The 25,291-nt window shown below is 42.5% G+C and overlaps 1 protein-coding gene across 4 annotated transcripts; it reads left to right on the top strand.

The window, feature by feature from the left end:
• The first annotated feature begins 988 nt into the window (after window positions 1-988).
• LOC110988412 (transmembrane 9 superfamily member 2-like) lies at window positions 989-24,518 on the top strand. 4 transcript variants are annotated; one of them, XM_022251864.2, is made up of 16 exons: window positions 989-1,126; window positions 1,346-1,542; window positions 4,340-4,407; window positions 4,918-5,145; window positions 8,917-9,046; window positions 10,839-10,963; window positions 12,980-13,112; window positions 14,149-14,228; window positions 14,953-15,058; window positions 16,652-16,784; window positions 16,948-17,067; window positions 17,535-17,752; window positions 20,604-20,755; window positions 21,005-21,116; window positions 22,522-22,693; window positions 23,299-24,518. In XM_022251864.2, exons 1-16 carry the CDS (start codon window positions 1,099-1,101, stop codon window positions 23,364-23,366), a joined length of 2,070 nt encoding a protein of 689 aa, XP_022107556.2. In that variant the 5' UTR covers window positions 989-1,098; the 3' UTR covers window positions 23,367-24,518. The 4 variants fall into 4 exon arrangements, with proteins under 4 accessions (XP_022107556.2, XP_022107558.2, XP_022107557.2 ...); XM_022251866.2 differs by having other exon boundaries at window positions 1,013-1,213; XM_022251865.2 differs by having other exon boundaries at window positions 1,013-1,224.
• The last annotated feature ends 773 nt before the right edge of the window (window positions 24,519-25,291 follow it).

Genomic DNA, 25,291 nt, shown 5'->3' with positions numbered 1-25,291 from the left:
ACAACGTACGACGCTATGGTATGGTGTACTATTTACGACAGACATTTCTCTCTCTCCCTTGCCTCCCTCCTGGCGACGCAACCACTGGGCGACGCGACGGCACGACGGCTCCCTTGCGTCGTGCCGTCAGATCGAACCGTTGCCTTCTTGCCATTACGTTTGTACACACACGACGCGTCGCGTCACGTCGTGTCGTCGCCCGTCGCGTCGTGTTGTCTCAGGTATTTTCCATGTTTCATTTTTCCCGCCTAAACGTCGCCCTTCCGTCACCCGTCGCGTCGTACCATCGTATGGTGTTCTATTCCCGCCAAATTAGCGTCGCGTCGTGCCATCGCCCCAACGACACGACGCGACGGCACGACGCGACGAAATTAGCTTAGCATGAACTCAATGAGAAAGGAGGCGACGGCACGACGGGAATAGAACACCATACGACGCAACGCACAATGGTATGTATGGTGTTCTATTCCTGCCATTTTGGCGTCGCGTCGTACCGTTCCTCCGACGCCACGACGCGACGGCACGACGTCGTGCCGTCGCCTCCTTTCTCATTGAGTTCATGCTAAGCTAATTTCGTCGCGTTGTGCCGTCGTGCCGTCGTGTCGTGCTATTTGTTGTTAATGTCTCACCGTGCCGGCGCGTCGTGCCGTCGCGTCGTGCCGTTGGGGCGATGGCACGACGCCACGCTAATTTGGCGGGAATAGAACACCACAGTAAAGAGTACACCATACTTGCCAGCGCAGCATATCACAGCGCTCCGGTTTAGGGAAAGGTCTCCAGTCTAGTCTGCCACTTGCACAGAGAACGATAATTGGAAGGATATATGTATCTAACAAAACTAGAAATAACTAGAATCAAATTGTATCGTCAATATGAAAGAAACTGGAGTACTTCTGATATTTTTCTTTAATGATTGTTATTTATAAACTTTCAGTTGCCACAAGCTTCGCAGCTGTTTAACGCCTTCTAGCTACCGTCTGAGATGTACATTGCTTTCGTCGAGCTACAAACATGCACTGTACATGTTGCAAGACGCAACGTACATGTACATGCGATGTGCATGTACTGTACATGTACATGTAAAAACGTGCATCGTACATGTACATGTTTTGGTATACACTGGACAGTGAGTAACCGCCAGCGCTCTGTTCATTGCGTTATTGCCAGCGTGGCTAGGTCTAGGTTGTAACTTTCAACTTGCACCAGTGTACCGGTACATGCTGTGTAGGCCTATACTATTAGCTATAGCGTATTTCGTGCAGATATTTTTATGTGATTTTTCACGCAAAATTTCAGTCACTGTCCATTATCATCAAGTTGCGGTTATATTTTTCATTTGTCTCAGTAAAAAGGTCTAAAATGTCAGGAACTTCAGCAGGTGGATACGTGATGCGTGGATTCTTCGTTGCCGTGATGTTGGTTGGTCTTACTGGGTGGGCCTCTGCTTTCTACCTCCCGGGCATGGCACCCGTCAGCTTCTGCAAAAAGGATGTTGAAAGTAGATACAAAACCTCAGAGAATGCTTTGGATAGTCAGTGTAAGGTGTGTAGTGCACAGTGTAGGCCTTTGATTCACGTTTTGATTTCTTTAAGTGTAATGTATTGTCATCAGCCACGTCAGCATCAGTGGTCATGGTGGTCATGATCAGACATGCATTGTCATATTTGATTGTCTAGGCCTAATTACAGTCACTTCGCCCCATTTCAGTGTCACATGCTCGCTTCGAGTACGAGCAAAACAACCTAAAATTAAACTGATCAACACAGAAAACACACACATGGACAAAATACTAAGAATTAACATGAAGAAATCTTGCAACATCGATGTTTTTTCGATGCGTGTGATCGTGTACATGTATGTGCATGTACAGTCGCCGCGGCACGAATAGATGGGTTGCCATACTCCATCACGCATTCTCTTACATGGGTGCAGTGCGGCGGGAACCAGCACTTTGCGCACATGTTTTTACCACAACGACAACAAAATGCGAAGAGAACGTTTTTTTTCTAACTTGCCAGTAAAACATTTAGGGTCTCACCAAAAAAATTTGGGTCAGTCAGGAAATCAGAAGCATTGTTTTGGTCTTTGCAAGTTGGATTCTCCGATCGTTATATGGGTACTCAAACGTCAGTGTTTTTACATGTACTTGTTGCACCTAGGCCTATGCCTCTGTTACTAAGGACGGAATGAACGATAATTGATGGGGCGAAGTGGTAATGGGCTGAAGTGGAAATTGGGCCAAGTGACCGATACCCGCCTAATGATAGGCCTACATTAGCCTAGGTTGGACGCCATCTACATTGCATTGTGACTAACGTCCACGGTATATAAGTCGTCCAACAGTACGAAATTTGTGAATGATCTATGTTCATCTGGTAGCATATGTGCACATGTTTGAAGTGGCCTCTGTGCTTGGCCCACATTCTGTCAGTTAAAGATCTTCGCTCTATAGGAAATGCATGGAGATGCCCAGACAACAGACCTAGCCATAGCTTTGGAAGTCCATTTCGGACACGGCCTTGTCTGCCACTTCTTGATGCCCACAGCTCTTCTGTGCATGCATAAAGGGCGTTCGGTTACTGTACATTTTGTGCATGTGCAAGCACGTGTACTAGACGAACATAGGTCGTTCACGATGGAAAATGGAGAGTTGTGCTAATTTTTCCCCAAAATATGTTGTCCGTGGAGGAATTTAGTAATTTCAACACAGCATTTATGGAATTTGGGATAAAAATGTGAGAAAAAAATGTTGAAAAAATATTTGCATTGTAGGAGGACGTTTATACCCTGGACATTAGTTGCAATGCAATGTAGACGACGTCCAACCTGGGCTAGCCTACATGTACATCATTTAGTTCTAGTCCGAGTAACTTGGACACTACAAATCACCTTTTTTAACATTTGGACATGGCTTTTTTAACATTTGGACATTTGGTCATGGTCATGGTAGAGTCCAAGTACATGTACATTGTAGCTTCCATAAGCTTACCATCCCATCAATTTATTTACTCAACATACATGTACATGTACATGTAGCTCAGAATGGGGCAGCACAGACATCTGGGATTCTCACAAAATGGTAGATACCGCACCGGTGAAAACAGGAACCATGGCGATGTACACACGTACCAACCAGTCCGAGGTTCAGGTTACACCATGTTTTCTTTGGTCAGTAAGTACACGCGCACTTGTAGCAGTTGTTTTCATCGGAGCGGTGTCGTTGCTACCTGCAATTTTGTGAAACTCCCAGATGTCCGCGCTTGCCCCATACAGTGTAGCTCGTACCCCAAATCAAAATCTTCCAAATTCACCAAATTCATGGTCCTGAAACTGTGTAATGCATCCAGCTTAGGTTAAGGGAGAATCAGAAATTCCAATAATGATGGTAAGGTTTACTCACATTTGGAAAGGAAAGAGAAAATGTCCACTTCAAATTGGAAATGCTCCTGTTGTCGAGCTCAAAGTCACCATCTTGTTCAAACAGCGATGTAAACTGTATATTAATGTCCTGGAGATGACGTCACAGTGCGCCGGCCTTGCGGACCATTCACAAAAAGCATGCTGTGTTGGCACATGCTTGCCGACAACTGATTCCTGAGTGCCGCAGTGTCTGATGTACAGTTTTGAAGTGATCACAGCTACTGGACATTATGGCGCTCAATCCAAACCATAACCCTTACTCCGTTTTTACTTCACCGTGTTCACCCCAGCTACATGTACTTTCCTTTATGTCGTTTTGCCCCAACCATGCCCATGACTACGCTTACCCAGGCCTACCACCCTATTGATCATTCATAGGTTCCTACTTTTACTAAACAAGCTGTGTAAAGTCAAATGCTCCCTCTTGTCGAGCTGATACTAGGACAAAACATTTATAATTCGGCTTCACTTTTAAGGGAAAATCAGAGATTCCAATAATGATGGTAAGGTCTTTTGTTCTAAATGACAAAGTGGAAGTGCAGATGGGGTGATTGGCGAAGTGATCATTAGGGGCAAAGCGGTAATAGGATGGGGTGACCTACAACTGGCCCAGCCATCTGATTGCAAAAGTTCCCATTCAAAATTTATTTGTAGCGACACTTGTGCGGGCGTAAATGGCAGTTTAGAAGTTTTTACAGTGGAAAAATTCCTCAGAAAACACTGGACAGTAGTAATTTTTTCACCGAAAAACATGGACATACATACATGTTGTTACTCAGTCCACATGCATGCGCTGCTGAATTTTGTACCACTGATACTACACCAGTGCTGGTCAATGTTTCTAGCTGCGACCCTGTTGATGGTCAATGCCATTCAGATTAATTAGAACTGTTGTCATGTCCTCATTTTTGCCTATTAGAGCTTAATTGAGATGTACGTCAATCGGCTGGACACGGTAGAGAGTGTCATCCCTTTCGAGTATGACAGGTAAATTTCTTTTAATCATGAGTTTTGACTGCATTTGCAGAGTTTTTCGCCTAGCCTCAGCAAATTAAGGATAAGCACAACTTAAAGCTGCAAATTTTATACACGTACATGCATCTTATGTAAAACTTACATTGTGCCTTGTAAAGTTATGGTTCTGCACTTCAGAAAACCCTGCCCTCTTTGTATAAGAATGCAGTCGCATTCACAGATTTATTTTAAAAATCTCATTGTTCAGTGGAATAGTTTTGTTGAGACACAGACTGGGTAATAAACATTGATTTACTTGTCTGTGAATATGTGTATCCTTCCCAGTCCACAAATGGCTGGTCTTGATGGAGAGCAACTACATGTACCGGTACATGTAATAGTCCTTTTGTACAGTGTAAAGGCAGTTTCAGAAAAACAAAAAATCAGAGGTCATACTCATTACGTGTGTCACTCGTAATCATTCATGAAAATTGAGTGAGAAGGGTTAGTATGTACATGAGTGCGTTTATTTTCCACTTTCAGATTTGATTTCTGCCAGGTGCCAAAATTGGCAGACGTGCGTCCCGCCGAGAACCTGGGCCAGGTGGTTTTCGGGGAGCGCATTGATCAATCACCATACAATTTCACCTTCGGCGAATCCAACGATTGCATAACGGTGTGTGAGAAGACGTATGACCCCAAGGTCAAGGAGCAAGTGGACAAGTTGAACTTCCTCCGGAAGGCCATCCTGCTGAACTACCAGCAGCACTGGTGAGTATCACCCACTTGGAAGTAAGGGGCAAATTCAGACAAAATAGTTAGCCATATGTACACGTACAATATGCAGGGTCGCGTCTGTGTGTACCCTGAGGTTCCCTTTTTAACCTGTGTACATGTACATGTACAATTGCATGTTGTCCTTGTATTGCATTAAGTGATTAATTTTTCAGTATAGAACAAAGAAAATACGAACACGTAGAATGCAATTAAAAAAGTTCAGTAGACATTGGGGAATATTTCAGAAGCTGGGTACATGTGGTGTAGCAGAACATTTGTATGCAGGATCATTCCATTACACACAGAGACAGGCCTTCTCCCTAACAGTGCCCATGAGTGGGCATTGCTGCGATACTCAGTGCCCTCCGAATGGCCAAGTTGGCTGTGATGCCCTTCACATCGAGCGAAATCCGAGAAAACACGTCTGACATAGCCATCACTGTGTCTGCTAATGTGCTGTTAAGATTTTCATTACACCGTGCAAACATTGAAATGATCAAACCCCTGACGATTTTTCAAGTAAAGCCGCGAAAGCTGAACTTTTGTTCTTGTTTGTATTTTGCATTTTCCTGAATTTATTTTAAGGCCCAAATCCACTGCTTCTGATTCACTGATTTTGTATCTGCCCACATGGATGCACACCGTGGCCAGTCTACATGGCCATCTTTACATGCTACATGTACATGTAGGTAATCCAGTACCCACAGACCAGGGCAGCATTGGTTCTTTGCGAGTAAAACTGACTTTGTCAGTCAAAATGTTGTGGTTAAGGCCTGCAGAAACCTTTTAGCTTGACAAGCCTTGCTTCGTGCGGTACATGTAGCAGAACATTCCTGGTACGCTATTCTGTTTAATTCAGACTTGGGTTTTGCAGCCACGAAATTTATGTACATGTAGATGTTGTGCTGTTAGGAAGCAGATTATGAAGTTTTTCACTGCTACACGTATAGGGTGCTTTCACAATGTGAATTGAATGATTATGAAAGTACAAAGTGTCTATTCATTCAAATCACACGCAAACAGTAGCCTTCCTTCCATGATGGTGCAGTGCGCAAGCACTCGTGTGTATATGTACATGTACATGCACATGCAAGTACATGTACACTTTCTACCGTATGCATTACAAACCCGGTATGTCATAGGTACAGTGTACATGTACCAGTACACGTTCAGGCCAAGCAGTCCAGCATTTAGAGCCATTTTGCCATTTTACCACCTGTTGTGCACAAACATCTGTGTGCCTTTAAGAACAAATACATGCTTTTGAAGTATTGATCAGGCGATTTCATACAGGTGATCCTCTGGAAAGTGTACACGTGTACGGTGTACATGTACATGTAGCCTCCACGTTTTTGAAATGTACATGTACATACATGTACATGTACATGTATCTACATGTACATGTGCATGCAGACATGGACATGTACATGTACATGTATGTAAAGTGTGTACACATTATGATGTGCAAAATTGTGCTGTACAAAGCTGCTCATGTACATGTACTTTATACATGGATTTGCATTGTGCTTTTTCAGTGGATTTCAGTTTGTATATCCAGCAAGGGTGATTGTTTTGCCCTTTAATAGTCAGTTTTAAAAAACTCTGCTTTCATTTCCATGTACATGTACACATGAGTGGCTGTTTCAACGTGGGTTAGTCAGAAATCGATTGAATAAGGTTATATCAACCTGATACAATGTCCTTCTTTTCTGAAATGTGAAATTATCGTTTATGAAATTTGTCACAGTGTATGCTCATTTACATAAAGGGATCATATTATTACTTTTTCCGTGATGACCCAAGAAAAGTGACCGGTCGAAATGTGGCAGTGTTGGATTGTAAAAATGCTTTGCAATGTTTGCAATTTGGTTGTGTGAAATCCCAAGAAATCTGTACATTTTGAGAGAACTGTTATATTTGTCAATTCCATTGAGTATTTTCCCCTAAGAATTATTCTGGTACGATGCTCTGTTAATGGTTAAGGTTTAATTTCTGAAAAGTACCAGTATTTTGCGAATCTTTCTATCTATTATTCCCATTTAAAAGTGGAGAACTGAAACAGGCTAGCCTTTTCAAGTTCTGAAATTTTGCTTGCATTCCTTTGCCAAATGGTTTCCCAATCATTAGTCCTACTGAGGCGCTGTTCATTGTGCACATTTTCTGTGCATTGAGTCCCTATGGGAGAGGATGCATTGAAGTTGTAGTGGAGTGAAATGCGGCAATGGATGCGGATAAGGAATGGTTAAAAATGTTCCGGTTCACTTGATTTGTTTACAACTGCTTTGTTGTATTCATATACAGCTACCGTAAATGTACATGTACATACACACGTATGGGGACTGTCTCAAATGTTAATATAATAGGCATACTGGTAATGTACATACATGTAAACGGGGTTCTCCCCAGGATTTTCCAAAATGTGTGGGGCATTTGTCATGGTTCACTGACAATTGCGAAGCCATGGCGTGGGGTTCAGGGTTGCTTAATGGCCCCGGAAATTTTGAACCTTACATGCTCTCTTGTGCATTCGGGAGCATTTCCTGAGCTTTTCAGTTGCTTTCTTTTACTGGCAAAATGAGACTGATTCAGTGGGCTTTTTGCAAAATTTTGTTAAATGACCACTGCTTTTTCTCATGCATAAGTCACTCCACATGTCAGACACAAACACATTGATATGAGCACATTAACACATTGGCAAAATCAATGATTCTGCTTCTTTCATGTAATATGATTATATTGACATACATGTATGTGTACCGGTAGAGTAAATTCCTGGATCTAGTAACCATCTGAGAACAGTTGAAACAAATGACGCTAACAAAAAATAAACAAGTAAATACGAAGTAGGACAAAACGTTGACATAATAAAATACACATGTAGTACATATAATACTGGGGTACTTGTAAACTAAAAGAAGAGTTAACCGGGCAGACAGCCAGTTGTACATGACTTGTTCTGAAAAAGTCACACTTGTGGTAAAATGTAGTTGAACTTCAGTGAAATTTGACTTGAGATAACTCCACATGTGACTTTACTTCAAAGGTGGCCTTTTCAATTACTTTTGGCTTTTCCTCCCCGCTGCCCGCTGACATGATTGGCTTAAAAAAGAACCTTTGATTGTAGTTTTTCTGTCATACCAGGTTGCAGCACATGGCGCACATTACACATAGACTGGTTCCGCGATGGCCCTGTCAACTACATGTACATGTACATGTAGTATCTTAAAGTGAATAGGTGATGGGGACTAGTGTCGAAGTGAAAACCGAAGTGTCGCCCAATTCCCCTTGTGACACGACGTCACATGAGTAATATCGTTCCTGTCGCAGGTGCTTTCATCATATACTGCCACAACTGCCACGTTGATGAAGGAATGGGGTCGATGCTGCAAGCGCTTTGAACATAGTGAATGGTGTAGCGTATCATTGTGCTCCTCACACAAGAAGCGTCAGATTGCACTTTGAGGCATCTTTACATATGTAGATTTGCATGCAGTAGGCAGTGTCCATGAATGGACTACGAGTACGAGCATGATGAGGGTAAAGATTTTATGGGACATCGGCTTGAGTGCGTTGTACCGGTGCATGGCCGTTGAATACTGTGCAATGTGTTCGGTCGTTTACATCTAGCACCTACACACATGTGTATGTATGCAATGCGATTTTTTTTATCAGCCTCTCTACATGCAGTCATATACAGTATGTCACAGTGGCTGTAAGCATTTTTCAAAGGTGGTAAAAGTTGATTTGCTTATTGCTTGTTTTTAGGATTATTGACAACATGCCGGTGACCTGGTGCTATCAAGTGGAGGGAGACCAGAAGTATTGCTCCCCAGGGTTCCCGGTCGGTTGCTATGTTGACAAGCAGGGCGTGCACAAAGATGCCTGCGTTATCGATGTGAGTATCCATGATCAAAAGCCCATCTACATGTACATGTACTCCGAGCTGTAAATTGTTGACAGCGTCAATTTCACCCTTTGAAACCCTAACACTGAAGGGTTTTCAAAGGGTTTGAACATTTCAAACATTTCCGTTTGTAGAATTATCAGACCTCTTAGTCAATGTGAAGCACACGGAAGGCTTCAAAGGATTCTGACTAGCATAGAAGATCACCTCAAACTGTGCTAACTCTATCAAAAAATATGAGGCGGTACTTTCCTCAAGTGAATATAAAGAATACAGAACAATTTTAACTACCCGATGGTGATGGTGTTTAAATGACTGTAATCTAAATTTGAATACCCTTAACCACCTTCTGCTGAGGAGCCCGGTTTCAGGCAAACAGGCTTTATACATGAAGCCGGGGAGTCTGAAACCGGACAAAAGAGCTAGGCCTTGTAACAGAAGACTGTAATCGGAACAAAAGGCTGAGCTGCTGGTAATTGCTAACATTTGTTCAGTTGTCAATAGAGGAGGAAATCCATCATTGTTTTGAAAGATTATAAAAATGTTTGTGAGCGGATTACCACCGGGAGCAAAGGTGTTCGAGTGCTCCAGTGATAAACGATACAATACTGCTGCACGCTAATCTGGCCCCTATTGAAAAGACACCAGCCGCGCACTGTACCAGTTTGGGGAATAAAAAAAACTTATATGTACATGTATATATAACACCGCACAATCTGGGCTCTTTTTACAAGGCGGCAGGCCTGGCTGAAATACTTTGACATCAATAGATGTTGTCTGTTAGATTAGAGTAGCCACCGAACAGTCGTTCCTGTGGGTGTAAACATCCAGTAAATCAAGTCACGATTTTTTAAAGAATTTTGAAAATGGAAAATCTTGAAAATCTCCTGGTTTTATGTCATGCAACTTCAAATTACACCTGGCAGCAAGAGTTAACCACTTGCTGCTGGGGGCAGTTATCAATGTTGATGATGCTGGTCCGGGATAATTATAATTTTTGTCTGTTTTCAAAATTCTTTAAAAATTCCTATCTTCATTCACTGGACACTTACAAACACGTGAAGACTGAAGGACTCTAGTCTGACAGACAAAATCAATTGATGCCTGAGTACATGTATTCAGCCAGGCCTGCAAAAAAGAGACAAGATTGTGCGGTGTTATGTAAGTTTCTTTTGTTCACAAACCTGGCTCAGTGTGCCGCTGACCTCTTTTCAATAGGGGCCAGATTAGCATGCAGCGGTGCTGTGTGGCTCATCGCTGCGGTGGTGGAGCGCTTTTGTCCCCAATGGCAATCTGCTCGCTCTATTCCGCAAACCATGGTATACTGTTTCAAAATAAGGCTGGATTATCTCCACCGTTGAGAGTGAAAAAATATCGGTAATGCCCAGCAGCCTGGTCTTTTGTTCTGAGTACAGTCTTTTGTTACAAGGCCCTGTTCCTTTTGTCCGAGTTCGGAGACCCCGGCCACGAATACAAAGCATACGTGTCCGGATCCGGAATCCCCCGGCAGGAAGTGGTTGATATGTGTGTCTACTTGAATCGTTTCATGTCCACATAAGTCGCAGTGTCACATTAAATCTAGACATTCAGTTTTCTCAGTAAGAAGATCATCTATGAACGACATACAGACAAATCAAAGTGTCTGATGAAATGCTACAAAGGTTGTCTTTTTATAGCAGTTCAAGATTAACACTATCCGTGACCGTATTGTCACAAATGGGTCAACCCCTGTTTCTTAGCAGACCCTGACCCATCTATTATTTGTTTGATGTACGTGTTGCAGGCCAGCTTCGACCAGAAAGATACCTACTATTTGTTCAACCACATCAACTTCACCATCACGTATCACACCATGGCTGAGAACCCAGAGTTTGCTCGTATTGTCTCCATCAAAATTGAGCCGTACAGGTAGGGAGTGGAAAGAAAGACTAGCGCTTGCCGAATGTGAAAATTACCGGTCCTTGACATCCGTTTGCACTTGATTGTGTTGAACAAAAATGAATTTTTTTGGTTGCACATTTAAAAATGCCCATATTTTACTGGTCTTTGAGGGAGGGTGCTGTTCGCCTTGTGCTTTTCTGTACACATTGAGAACCCAACATTTGCACATTGATACAGGGTTCCTGCAGCCTGGAAAGTCATAAAAAAGTCATGGGAAGTTGTTTTCATTTTCCAGGCCTCGAAAAGGCAGGGAAGTTTGGAAAATATGAATAAACTCATGGAAAAGTCATGGAATTGTTCAAACACTGTATGATTTCTATTGTCAGAAATAAATGCATTTTTATTTGCAACTTTAAAAGTCTGAATAGTTCAAGAAATTGCATTATTAGGTCGTGGACTTTTATAATTTGGTCATGGAAAAGTCTTGGAAAAGTCCTGGAATTTAATTGTCCTTTACTGTACATGTAGGTGCAGGAACCCTGTAAAACATTTGTGGCTTGTTACCATGCTCGTACATGTATACAATCTTGAATTGCCTAAGAGGACATTAACCCTAAATGTCCAAGGGCTGCTGTTGGTATCTGTCCCAAACCAAACTCCAACACCTTGAAATCAAAACTCCTAACTTACAGTACCCAATCACACAGACGCCAACAGTACTCTTGCTGCAAAAGTACCCAATCACACAGACTCCAACAGTACTCTTGCTGCAACAGTACCCAATCATCCAGAGTCCAACAGGGATATCTGTGTGATTTTGTTTGATTGGATACAGCAGGCCCGTTGCACAGTACAAAGAGTATTGACAGGCAGTACCTATTCAAACAAACTCACACACCATCATGTTGCATATCCATCCCCGGCTGCTGGGATCATTGTGGTCAGAAACAAGGAAGATTGTCCTTCTTATGATAATTTTTTACATATTACATACTTATCATTTCAGTGGGAAGCTTTCTATCATTACATAATCTTTAAAAATACAGTACTCATTTGAAATTCTTGATGGTAAAAAGTGAGAGGGCCACCGTACCCGTTGAGTCAAAACTCAACAGGGTATGTGCAGGCCCACAGTACCTATAAGGTCAAAATCCAACTCCATATTATAGCAAGTTCCCAGAACCTAATTCCACGAATTCAAACACCTTTAAGTTTGACTGGTTAGGGGGTGTTAGGGTTATGGACAGCAAAATATCAATAATCCTATCAGTTTTTGTGCACTAAAAGTAACATAGAGAATCTCTCCCTGAGAGGACATTACAAATTTGCCTCAGCATAACAATAAAAAGGATGCCAAAGCTACCTGTATTTAAGAAACACAAATTGAAAATAAGGACAGTTGAAGAACAGTAGTGTACATGTATTTTCAAAGGTTAAAGTAAGATGGAAAGCATTGCATAGATTCTCCATAGAACTCATTGCATACATGTACATGTATATAGTGGAATGTTGTTATAAAGAAAATGCACAATGTTCGATATAGCAGTCGTTCGGTATAGCGATTTTCAGTCAGATGCATGCACCCATTCCGAACTAGGGTCTATATTAAAAATTTGTGTCACAGCCCGCCCCAGAAATGTTTTGGTATGAGGATTTGGGGCCAAAACTTACATATGTATGCACAAAAAGGTGAAAACACAACACAAAAATGAATAGTTATGTATTTTTTTTATATGTCAATCACCTTTCATGTTTCACATTTCAGGCAGTCCTCACTGCGAGGTAGAATCACAAAATGAAATCAAATTATCCTTGAGTTACAGCTAAAAATCAGATGTGACATGCAGGAAAGATTACGCTGGTTCCTATTCCAAAAGGAAAAGCAAAAACACAAAAACAGGCACAAACAAAAGCTCTTTGAAATTCACAAGGCATAAGAACATCCAGCGTATCCCCTGAGACTTTTCTTGCAAGTGTTGTATCATGTCAGATTCAGTTACTGTTTTGTCTTTCATCTATCTGATTATTCAATTTTTTTGTCAGCCTCAACCACAAGAAAACTGGTGGGAAATGCCAGATCACCCCAAGCGAGAGTCAAACCGGGTTTCCCATGGCCATCCCGGCTGAACTGAAGGAATCCATCTCTGTCAGCTACAGCTATGCCATTCACTTTGTGGTAAGCTGTTCTTGATCACATTACTCCCTGAAGTCCGTTCAGCACTTTTCATGTGGGCCTAACATCCAAGCCACCTGTGAGCAGAGTTATGCATTCTGTTTTTGAACCTCACGCAGTGCCAGCAAATAACCTGGCTGTAGGTTTTTTTATCGAGGAGGTTTTCTATTTACAAGGGGAGAAATTAACACTGCAACAGCTGAGAGTTGTTTACAAATGAACTTCCACCCTAGATGAGTAGTGTTATTTTGGACGATATCGTGTCAGCCCCTGCAAGAACTCTGCTGTCCCATGCCTGCTTCATTTTTTTCAAAACTTGTTAATGCATTCCTTGTCACTATAAATGTGAAGTTTCAACTCAACCTGAAGTGTGGCGTTTGTTGTGACAGTCTTTTGAAGTTCAAGGCTACAGTTGTGGATTTGTGCCAGGGAGATGTTAATTAATGTGGGATTTTACCCTGCCCGATGTGTATTATAACACTGTATACTCAGTGTTTGAAGGCTTTTGGGGGCAAACACTGATTAAACACGTTGGGCAGGGCAAAAATCCAATATTAATTACATTGTAAAATCTCCCTGGTGCAAATCCATCCTTGGAAATAGTTTGTCACGGTACCCGCTGCTACATCTGACTTGAACCAGCCAGCTAACACCAGCAAGCGCGGTGGCTGAGTGATGAAGATGTCTGCACTAGTAGGCAGCAGGTCGTGGGTTCGAGTCCCACCCGGGTACGCTTGTGTTATTCTCACAAGCCTTCGGGGCAAACACTGAGTTATAATACACGTCGGGCAGGGCAAAAATCCAAAATTAATCAGCTGACTCGAACAGATCGACGCTGCGTGAGAACAGCAGGCTCAAGTTTCACAAAAAATGGTGTTGAAATGACCACAAAGAGTTCCTGAAAAAAGTCCTTAAAGCGTGGGTCATGAAAAATAAGCATTGGTGCGACATTGGAAGAAAATGTTTAGGGCCCCCTCGTAGCTTTCTTAGAGTTAACCATTCCACAGCAAGTCACTGTCCATTTTCACTCCTTCCTCAGTCCAACTCCACAACACGATGGGCGTCTAGGTGGGACTACATCTTGGAATCTATGCCTCACTCCAACATCCAGTGGTTCAGGTAAGGAGATCACTCTTTAAGCCAATTCCCCGTCCCTCCCTCTGTGGAGGGGGGAATTTAGAAAACTCTGGAGTAATTCCCGTAGTCCTCCATCTTCCAGATATTTGATTAGGACTGTTACGGCTGATTTACAACAATGATCAGTTATGGAAACTGTTCATGAGAAGCTATACTGCATGCCCTCATATACATGTATGCCTGTTATATGATGCTGACTTACCACAATAACAATACCACCCCACTAGAAGAATCGAAGGCATTGCGTACATGGAAGCACTCGAAGTCTCAAGCATCCCAGTCAATCCATGACGCCACACTGAACGAGAATGCCCACTTGCTAGATGGTGCTATAAAATTTCTTAGGGTTCCAGACGGAAGTTTATATGCTCTAAATATAAACAGTCTCATTTTGTTCTGTGCAGAATTCCCGTTTAAAGTGAAATGAATAAATTTTTAATCCATCTTCAGCTTTTCAAGGCGTACCTTTGCAGTACTTTAATGCTTTTTTCAAAGGTATTCATATCAATGACAAATTGTGAGAAAACACCAGAGGCCATTTGACACTCCATTTTGTTCTGTACAGGAAGGCCATACTTTACACAGAAATGGATCACAGATATGAATTTGTGGTAATTCTGCAGATGATGTCGGAGGCAGCATTCCTATTGTATGTTCTTCATACCCACAGATATAATTGTCTGATTGTGCTTTCCCCTTGCCACAGTATCATGAACTCGCTGGTGATCGTCCTGTTCCTCTCTGGTATGGTGGCCATGATCATGCTGCGCACACTGCACAAGGACATCGCTCGCTACAACCAGATGGACACGGTAAGTTGAACAGACATGAAATTCCCCACATTTGCATTCGTAAAAGCCCCCCCAAGTCGCATTTAACTTCTATATTACATGTATACATGTAACTTATATATGGTATGGAAAATGAACTTGAAACCTGAACTACTCACCTGTCTAAGTCCCTGTGTGCCACTGCCTTGTGTTTGGGTCATTTGATAAATTCGGGGTGACATTGTGACAGTTTTGTGTCCCTGTTACACCTGACCTGTGTCATCTGACATAGAAATGTCACTGAAATTGATTTCAAACTATTATCGATTTGTCGTGCAGGTTAATTGCATTACTTCATCACTTTTGGAAATTAGAGAATGTGTTTTGAACTTACAAAACATATGTCGAATGTGACAGGGATATAAAAAAAAAATTGGAACCTTAATTTATAGAAAGACCCATTTGTATAATTACAAGTTTGTGTACAGTCACAATACCTGGGCACATGTGGGGGTCTTTTTTGGGGGGGAACTCTGAAGTAATTCTTTTAGAATGTTGTCATTACCGGTACAACAGTGCAAAACAGAAAGTAATAGGAATTCCTAAAAGAACTGGGAGCAGATTTCCTGTGACATTTGCTCCACTATTGCCCCAATGCATTTGTGTGTGTGTCAAACCTACGGGTGTTTTTTCAGTGCTGTCTTTTACTGTCATATTTCTGAGACAGGTCAGTGAGAAATTGTGCCCAATGGACGCTGGCCAGCACACTTGAAGAGGCAAATCATAAATGACCGTAGCAACAGAATGCTACATGTACATCAGATTAACCACTTGCTGCCAGGGAGCCCATTTTGGGTACCTTGGGTTTGGACGCATAGCCCGAGTGCCCGAAATTGGATGAAAGAGCTTGGCCTTGTAACAAAATATCATACTCAGAACAAAAGACCAAGCTGCTGGGAATTGCCAACATTTTTTCAGATGTTAATAGCGGAGGAAATTCGTCATTGTTTTGAAAGATGATACCACTGTTTGTGGCATTCAGCTCAAGCAGATTACCACTGGGGACAAAAGCGCTCCAGCACTCCAGTGATGGGCGATACATGTACATGTTCAGTGCCGCTGCACGCTAATCTGGCCCGTATTGAAAAGACGCCAGCCGTGCACTGTGCCAGTTTCGGGAACAAAAAGACACTTATGTTACACCACACAATCTGGGCTCTTTTTACAAGGCGGCAGGCTTGGCTGAAATACCCGGGCATCAATAGATGTTCTCTGTCAGATTAGAGTAGCCACCAGACAGTCACTCGATGGGATTAAGCCTTCGGGGAAAAAAAATAGATATGAATTTTTGAAGATTTTTGAAAACCGAAGATATTGAAAATTGCCCAGTTTTAGACACTGCATTTCCAAAGGCACCCAGCAGCAAGTGGTTAAATTGAAACTTCAAAGTGAATATCTTTACGTTCATACCAAGTTTCAAAGAAGATTGTGCTTGGGACACTGAAGATAGTAGGCCCCCTTTTCAAGGCCTCCCTGTCCTCAACCAATATTGGTTTCTCATTTGCCACCATTTCGGGCTTGAAGATAATATGCACGAAGTCTAACCGCCATTAATATGACCGTTGTTCAACTCAGGAGGAGGCCCAAGAGGAGTTTGGCTGGAAGCTGGTGCATGGGGACGTCTTCCGAGCACCACGCAAGGGCATGCTGCTGTCAGTGCTGCTGGGGTCAGGGTCACAGATATTCTGCATGACCTTCATCACTTTGGGTAGGTAACAAGAATTCCATTCACCGGTGTGAGGTTGCAATCCCATGACCTGGTTTTGAACCTTCATTCTACAAATTTGCCTCAAAACCCTCACAAAGAGTGTGTAATTTATACTATTCTGACATAATGAATTTGTCGCTGTTTCTGTCTGTCCATTACATAGTGTTTGCCTGCCTTGGGTTCCTGTCCCCGGCCAACCGTGGTTCCCTCATGACGTGTGTCATCGTCCTCTTTGTCAGTCTTGGCACACCGGCGGGCTACATCTCAGCCAGGATGTACAAGAGTGAGTATGCCCTGTGGATCTCAGTCTGCACTCTATACAGAAAAACACCTGCTCTGATATATGAAATTGGCTTTGGTTTGCCTAGGAAAGTCTTAGAGTTCTTTGCCCTGTATACTCCACCTTATTGTAGCCAGAAACTCAGCAGAAGTGTAAGAAGATGCAGTTGGTTAGTTATCCTGACACCAACCAGCCTCAGAATCCCAGCTTGGGGATGGGGCTTAATGGATTGGTCTATCATTGGTTGATGCCTGATTGGGCTCACAACTACCCCCTTCCCACTTTGAGAATCATTCTGTTGACATTGAATATTGATGATGTTCACTGGGAATTCACTGCATTCCAACTGGAACTTTCCCAAACTGAGGAAACATTTAATAATTATGAGATGCACCATTACTGTCACTTTCCCCTCTTCCCCTCCCCTTTTTTTTTCTCTTTTTTCCGATCCCGTTTCCTTCCTGGATCAGCCTTCGGCGGTGAGAAGTGGAAGTCCAACCTGCTGTTGACCTGCTTCCTGATCCCGGGCATCGTCTTTGGCATCTTCTTCATCTTGAACCTCCTGCTCTGGACCAAGCACAGCTCGGCGGCCATACCATTCTCCACACTGGTGGCTCTACTAGCCTTGTGGTTCGGCATCTCTGTGCCCCTGGTGTTCCTGGGGGCTTACTTTGGCTTCAAGAAGAGGGTGAGCGTTTTTCTCTTCTTAGAAAAAATGAGTCCAACTGAATAAGGCGTGAGGTCAAAATACAAACGGTTTAGAAACAGTTCAACAGTTGGTGTTAATCCCCCTTCATTCCGTTCCGTTCGTGTTTTGGTGTGGGACAGTTCAACGGTTTGAAAAGAGTCGTCTGCCTGGACTGTCTATCTTCACAAGCAACCCTGACAACAATGGAGTTTGTGACTCACACAGCCGTAGTTGTGAACAATAGATCCCATTCAAGGAGAATTTCAGTGGGTCCGGTCAGCCCTCCTTGGCTGGCCGTAAGGATTAGTGGTTAACACCTTGTGATAGAGATGCAAAATCAACTGCATTCTAGGCTACAGACATTTCTCTAGCTTCGGAAATGTTTTGGGTGGGTACTTCATGACGAAAAGACATCGCCACAATATCATTGTTCGTCTTTCAGCATTTTTTAGACTGGAAAATAAATATGTTTATACGGGAGTGACGGGAAATGCCAGACACGGTTGCCTCATTTTACCAACTGATCTATCGTCTCTGAAAGGAAATATCCACATAGACACACTATGAATTTATTTTGGACTTCAGTCAGGTGTACCATATTCTTTGAAGGTAATAAAAATAGTCAAACTCTGCATCAAATAGCGCTGCAAGTATGTGTCAAGGTTTGGTTCGATTCAGACGAGGCTTGGAAAATTTGTGCCGAACTTCGGATCGGTTGGGGGTCGGACATGTACACGTACAATGCACAGTGAGACATCGAAAGGTTTGCTAGGATCGTGCCGCATAGGCCTATATAGTCCCATCTCTCCCTATCCACGAGCAACTTTGATTTGAATACATTTTTTTTCTGAACTGTTTCCCAAGAGTTTGTTTACGAGTACATTCCATATAAAGTTACCGCTGGAGGGGTGACAGTTTCTGACCGTGTTTTGCCAACCAGAGATGGTTGTGTTCGGACCACGCTTGACTCAACAAAACAATAGTAAAATATGTGCAAATAGAAAAAACAGCCTGCTCAAATAAGACTTCTCTCCTTCAGTACAGAATACAAGATTAAAAAACAAATTTCGAGCGAATTGTGTTTTTGGTTATTTTGGCGAAATAGATTCAACTAGGAAAATGGCTTTCGTTGGATATTTGAGGAGGAACCTTTCCAAGAACGGCGTGCACTTGACCAAGGGGGCGATTTTCCATCAGCCTCTTTTGGAGGGATAACAGCATTTTGTTTTTTGAGATCTGGCGAAATTCCACTACAACGCATTCGCACTACGATCAAACACTTAATGGTCAAATGTAAGGCAAGTTAGGCCACCGCGTGAACAAAAACTTCCTCGCATGCTGCGCTGAAGCACAGCGTGCACTGAACTGCTTGGTAAAATTTTCATCCGGGGATGCCTTGGATCGAGCACAAGTCCGACTGTGATCAGTATCCAATCAAAATTTGTTTTGCACAATCATTTATGAGACAATTGGCCTAATATGGAACGTCATTACCCTAGTATGGAACGTATGGGTGCAGCTATCGGAGATTGGCAAGTATAATAATAATAATAATAAATCTGAATATACATGAGCACGATGGGATGTAGGGAGAATTTAAAAATGTTATGCAGCAACAATGCCATACGTTGCATGTTCTTGGTTGATTTCTGAGTGATTCTCACCACATGCTTTTTACAACCATCTCATGATGCGGGGGGTTGTAAGTTTCGGTATGTTCACGCACGTGTGGACCACGCTGTACAACTCGTTATCCATTTTTCATTGTGTTTGTTTTTTACAAAGTTTTCTTGTCTGTATTCCCGTGTGCCATAAGTGAAATGCCTTCTTAAAGCCGTACATCCAAACCGAACAGATTGGTTCGGTTTGAAAGTGCCTTGTTTGATGATTTTCGCCTCGGTTCGGCAGTTCGCCTGCAGCACTAGATTGAATTGAGTTTATTGTTTTAATGTACTGTGCATTAAAGTTTAATAATAAAGTCAAACACCAGAGTATAAAACCCGACATGTTTGTTTTCCAACATGAATTTTGTGCAGCCAAAAAGTATACAAAGAGTACAAAAGAATTGTACGTATAAAACATATTGCAACGTGCATGTATGTACTCCTGACTTCAAGGACAAACGTGTATCCTTAAATCGTGCATGCAGATGCAGCCGCGAAGTGGAATGCGCGTAGGTCGCGTATGTGTCTTCCTCGATCCTACACATGAAAACCTGCTAGTGCGCAATGCTCAGTCCCAGCTTTTGCACACGGTCAAAAAAAGGAGGTTTGATCTATAACTACATGTTGGCGAACAGAACACTACGTCATGTATGATTCAGGTAAATACTATTTCGAGTTAGTATAATCGATTTTGCAGGTATACAGTTAGGTGTGTATTTGACTCACGATACTGAGACAAAATATCAAGATTACAGGGTATCGAGTCCTGACAAGACTGGTCTGGAAACCGACAGCGCAACACAAGTACTCAATGCACATGTTTTATCAGGAAATTAAAACAGTCTGCCGATCTAAATCCTCCTGCGAGGCTGCAAAGTAAAGAGCTATTGTTATGACTCATCCACCAGACCGCAGAAGTCTATTATGATGCGGTTGTGCGATGAGCTGTCCATTGTTTACTGGAAGCTGCAGAGTGCCCGGTGTACTCGACCGCAACGGTTTAGCGAGCCTTGCCGAAGCGTTCGTCTGTTCGATGTTGACCGTCGGTGGGGCTTAGCGTTTACAAAGCGTTAAACGCTTTCAAAAGCGTTTGTATTTTGACCTCACGCCTGAACGGGAGTTTGCCACTGGAACGTTATTTCATTTGATACATTCGACCTGATTGGCTCGCTTCTTTTTTTCTGCAGCCGATTGAGTTCCCTGTGCGCACCAATCAGATTCCCCGTCAGATCCCTGAACAGTCGTTCTACACCCGCCCCCTTCCCGGCATCGTGATGGGCGGAGTCTTGCCCTTTGGCTGCATCTTCATCCAGCTGTTCTTCATCCTCAACAGCATCTGGTGAGTAGCAGTGCGTGCCCTCGAAATCTGAATAATAAACTTGAATGTATGCAATTGTTTGTAAAAAGATATTAACCACTTGCTGCCGGGTAGATTTTTCTTGAGCAAGACAAGATGCCGGGTCCTTTTCAAGATTTTTCTTGATGACTGCTGTCATCCACTCCCGTAGACATCAGGTCAGCCATAGGGGAAGTAGTTGAGTAGTTGAGCCACTGCTGTCATCTGTGGTGATTTGCTTCCCTCCTTCAGGTCCCATCAGTTCTACTATATGTTTGGTTTCTTATTCTTTGTGGCCATCATCCTGGTGATCACCTGTTCGGAGGCCACCATCCTGCTGTGCTATTTCCACCTGTGTGCGGAGGTGAGTTGCTCCTAGTGTAGAGAAATGCTGAGAAATCACAGAGCTACATAAGAACTCGAATACTTACTAGTCATTCCCTGGAGTAGCTGTCATGCCTCCTGGGTGCAGACATGTTGAATTCATGTGTTTATTTGTTGGGGATATTGAAATAATTTGGTGTATATTCCAGATGATGTACTTTTAAATGTAATGTGCGAGTACACCATGTGTCATTGTATAAGCACATTTTTTGTAGACTAATCCGATTGGATACCCTAACTGTGGTGGCACCACCCAATCTTCAGCTTGATGTGCACATGCATTTGGCTGGGCTTGTAAAGGGATTTATGGAAGGACTCAGCACTGCGGCAGAGGAACTGAAAGTTTAGTCTTTGACCTTGCAGACCAAAAGTAGACTGAGTGGGCAGGTTCCATTGTTTACCCAAGTTTGCAGACCTTATCAGAGATGTTTAGGGTTTACATGCACATGTAGGATGAAAATACCAGTACTGATATTTGTTATCTGGTCCATGAAAATGAGTCTTGAGTCTTTGTTTTCAGTAACATGGGAGTTCTACAACAGTGTGCCTCCAAGAGTTTGCAACATGCTGACCAATCACTAGGCACAAAATCTTTCAACCCTTTCGAAACGTGCATTGTTTTGACAGATTTTGCGCAGTGTGATTGGTCAACGTGTTGCAAACTCTTGGGTAACGCCCATATTGTGTTGCAGTATGCACTAGAAAGAGCAACTCATGTTATTGCACTGATGCATCTCTCAGGGTTTGCACCCTAATGAAAATGTGTAGGGTTGCCATTACCTAACATTGTCCGAGAATCTTTTAACCCTAAAAGAGCCGGGTTACTTTGGCCCATCTCACAGCTGAGGTGGGGGATTCTGCCCCCTCTTAGAACTCAGCTGCGCCACACTTGATTTTTTTCTAAACTTTGCATGTACATGTATGTAAAAGCACTCCTTATCATTACAAAGATTGTTGTTGCAGTTATTTGAAATTCAAGTCTCCACGTTTGCCGGCCCATATGCATTGAGCATCACTGTGGAAAAAGTATACATATTTTGCTGACCTGTTTTGGAAAAATGCACGCAGCGCAAGAACAGTTCAATTTTTGCAAAACTGGTATCAAAATGACTGCAAAGAATTACTCTAAAACTCCTAAATGCTCAACTCCTGGAAAAAATGCACTGTGGTGATATTGGAAAAAATGTCGGGGCTGGGGGGAGGATGCTGCCCCCCTCTGCTCTTTTAGGGTCAAAGGTTTCGAACTCAGAGCTGGCTCTTATCCAACCCATTATTTGAGAGCTGTTTTGTAAGTCGGTGGGGGGGGTGGTCTATCAGAGGCCACTGTCATTCAGACTCAAGTGCTTAAGGGCAGATTCAAGTAACGTGCGTTCTCTCCCCTACAGGACTATCACTGGTGGTGGCGCTCTTTCCTGACCAGTGGCTTCACTGCCGTCTACCTGTTCATCTACTGTCTGCACTACTTCGTGTCCAAGTTGACCATCCAGGGAACGACCAGCACCATCTTGTACTTCGGCTACACTACCATCATGGTCCTCTTGTTCTTCTTGTTCACCGGTGAGTGTTTTTTCCCCCAATTCTACCTGCATTGCAGCCCAGGACTACATGCAATTGGCCCTACATTTTCTAGCGTTCCAGGTATTAAAACCTGACAGTCTCATTGAGAGTACATCGTGCAGCCGACCCAACTTGTTTTATCAAGCCATCATTCATTCCGTCTGGCTTCACCATACCTTTTACCGTATCCGCAAATGGAGTGAATTGGAGGGTACCATTTGATTGTTTACCTTAACCACACTAAACCCAACAATATCCAAGAGTGGTCACATTCTGTGGGTTTTTATCGACGCAAACGGAAAGCCTTATGTTCAAGCTGTTGGATTCTGTTGGGCTCAGCAGGCTTCACCCGTTTCCTGTTGTTGGTTTTTGTCTGGTTCAGCAGGGTTCCCTGAACAAAAGGGAAGGGGTTGGGCATTGTAGTGTTGGCTTTATAGTGCTAGCTTGGCCTTGCCGGCCTTGCAGCCCGCTGCCGACCTCCTCGGCAGCGGTGTTTCAAAGTATACGGCAGTGTTCAAGAGGGAAATATGGAAGTGTATTGGAAGGATGTACATGTAGCAAAACAGGCTGAACATTTCCTCCTCCTGTTCCATGTGTTCTTGCAGGAGCTGTGGGCTTCTTTTCCTGTTTCTGGTTCGTCAGCAAAATCTACAGCGTAGTGAAAGTGGATTAAATCGCTTCTGGGTTGGTGATCCGCTGTGGTCAAGCTTGATCCCACCAACAAGGTTCAGTCGTGTTTGATTTTCTCTTTCTTTTGGTGGGCAGAGAATGCTTTATTAATTCAACACTCTCGAGTCAGACTATACTTTAGTTTAGTTCGGGGGTAAGATTCACCCAGGAACCAGTTTTGCCTGTGATTTAAGTAAAAAGGACATAAGTAGCCAACAGGCCCAGAGGAATTTGTAGAAAGTTTGTGAATAGATTCCATTTTTCCCTGCAAGAGGGACCTTTCTTCTTACTGGTCAAAGTAGATAGAGTATACATTGTGCCGCAGTGGTAAACTTAAAATGTGTTTCATTATTGACGGCAGTACGTGACGTGCATTGCTGATAATTTTTTTGTCAGACACACGATTAGCCAAATGGATGCCTTTCGCATCTCTCATTTTCCCAAAAAAAAAGCACATGAAGTACTGTAAAAAGTTTTCGTCTTGTACAATCTTCAAAGCAGTGAATTATGAAAAGTTCATCAGAAACAATATATCACGTGAACCTGAAGTTGGATGAGGCGTTGAGTTTCCACTGCACATTTGCCATGCACATTTCTTTGGGGATAGGTTGGGTTTGGTTTTTTAGATGGCTTAGGAACTTTTAGATGTTTCACTGAGCTAGGCCTCGTAAAATGGATGTATAATTCCTTTGTTTGAATTTCACTTGTACAGTTTGTCATTGCGACAGCAATGAAAAAAGGCAGCGTGTGAACAGTGGGATGAGGTTTTGTTGTTTTTAAATATGTCGTGGTAAATTACGACCAGATTTAAGAATTTATTTTCACATTGTTTTGATGTTTTGGTTAGGACCACAAGGAAATGAATCAGTTTATGTTTGAATAGTTGCTGGATGTTGCTGGAGTTGGTTTAATTGATCTTTGGGTTGATCGAAAACTCAAACATTCTCCTGCAAAAGCTGCAATGTGAATACAGAAATAGGTTGAAGTAGAAAACCAGAAGTGAATGACATGACATGACTTTTGAGGACACATAAGAAATTCCTCAAGACAGACCACTTGGTTGTAGTTCATAAAGCCTCGCATGTTATTTGGATGGAAAAAAACTGCCACGTGATTGATTGAACTGTTAACCAAAAAGGGAATGGTTAATTGATCCCCCCCCCAAAAAAAAATGAAAGCCTGGGGCCCTTGTTTTGCTGTGACAGCACAACTTCCTTGGTGATAGTTACTACATGTATATTGACCTGCCTAGTGTTTTTTGCACTATTGTGTGTAGGATAAGGATGGGATGTTTACACGGTTAAACGTTCGAACAAAACAAGTTTCAAATCTGTTTACAGATTTTCCCAAGCATTTAAACAGAACCGCCCCTTTTAGAGGTTTGATGTTTTGATTGATTCAGTGTAGCATTCATTTTTATTGTAAACGATGCCTGTTAAATGTAATATGATTCTCGGAACACTTTTCCTGTTTGGCATCTGGTACTTTCTGAGAAAAAAAGTGGATTCTAAAACAATAAAACATAACTTGTTTTAAACGCCTCAGCATCAATCTGCATTTTTAAATTGGTGGGACCATGTGCATCATTTAACTACACTGTACATGTACAGTATGCAATATGAAAACATCGAGATCGGCAGCGGCAGCCTCTGTAACGCGTTGGCTAAAATGCTTAAACTGTATGGGAAAGTTTTCAAAAATTTATTAAACATAAATTCCCGCCCTTAGCGTAAGACTTGTGGATGGCTTGTGTCTTGAAAAGCACACAGATTCATTGGAACAGCCCTTCTGAAATGGAAGTCTAGTTAAGAGAGTTTGTGCTCTTGAGATGCAGAACATTTTCAGCTTAAGTAATTTTTGTGTACAGTTTGTGTCCAGACTTGCTTGTTTTCTTTGTCATTGTTTGATGCCGGATGCATGTTTTCCAAT

Source organism: Acanthaster planci, linkage group LG14 (assembly GCF_054643075.1).
Source record: "Acanthaster planci isolate LZ-2023a linkage group LG14, COTS_SCS, whole genome shotgun sequence".
Lineage (NCBI taxonomy): Eukaryota > Metazoa > Echinodermata > Asteroidea > Valvatida > Acanthasteridae > Acanthaster > Acanthaster planci.
The sequence above is the reverse complement of the archived record's forward strand: the minus strand, read 5'-3'. Positions and strand labels throughout refer to the sequence as shown.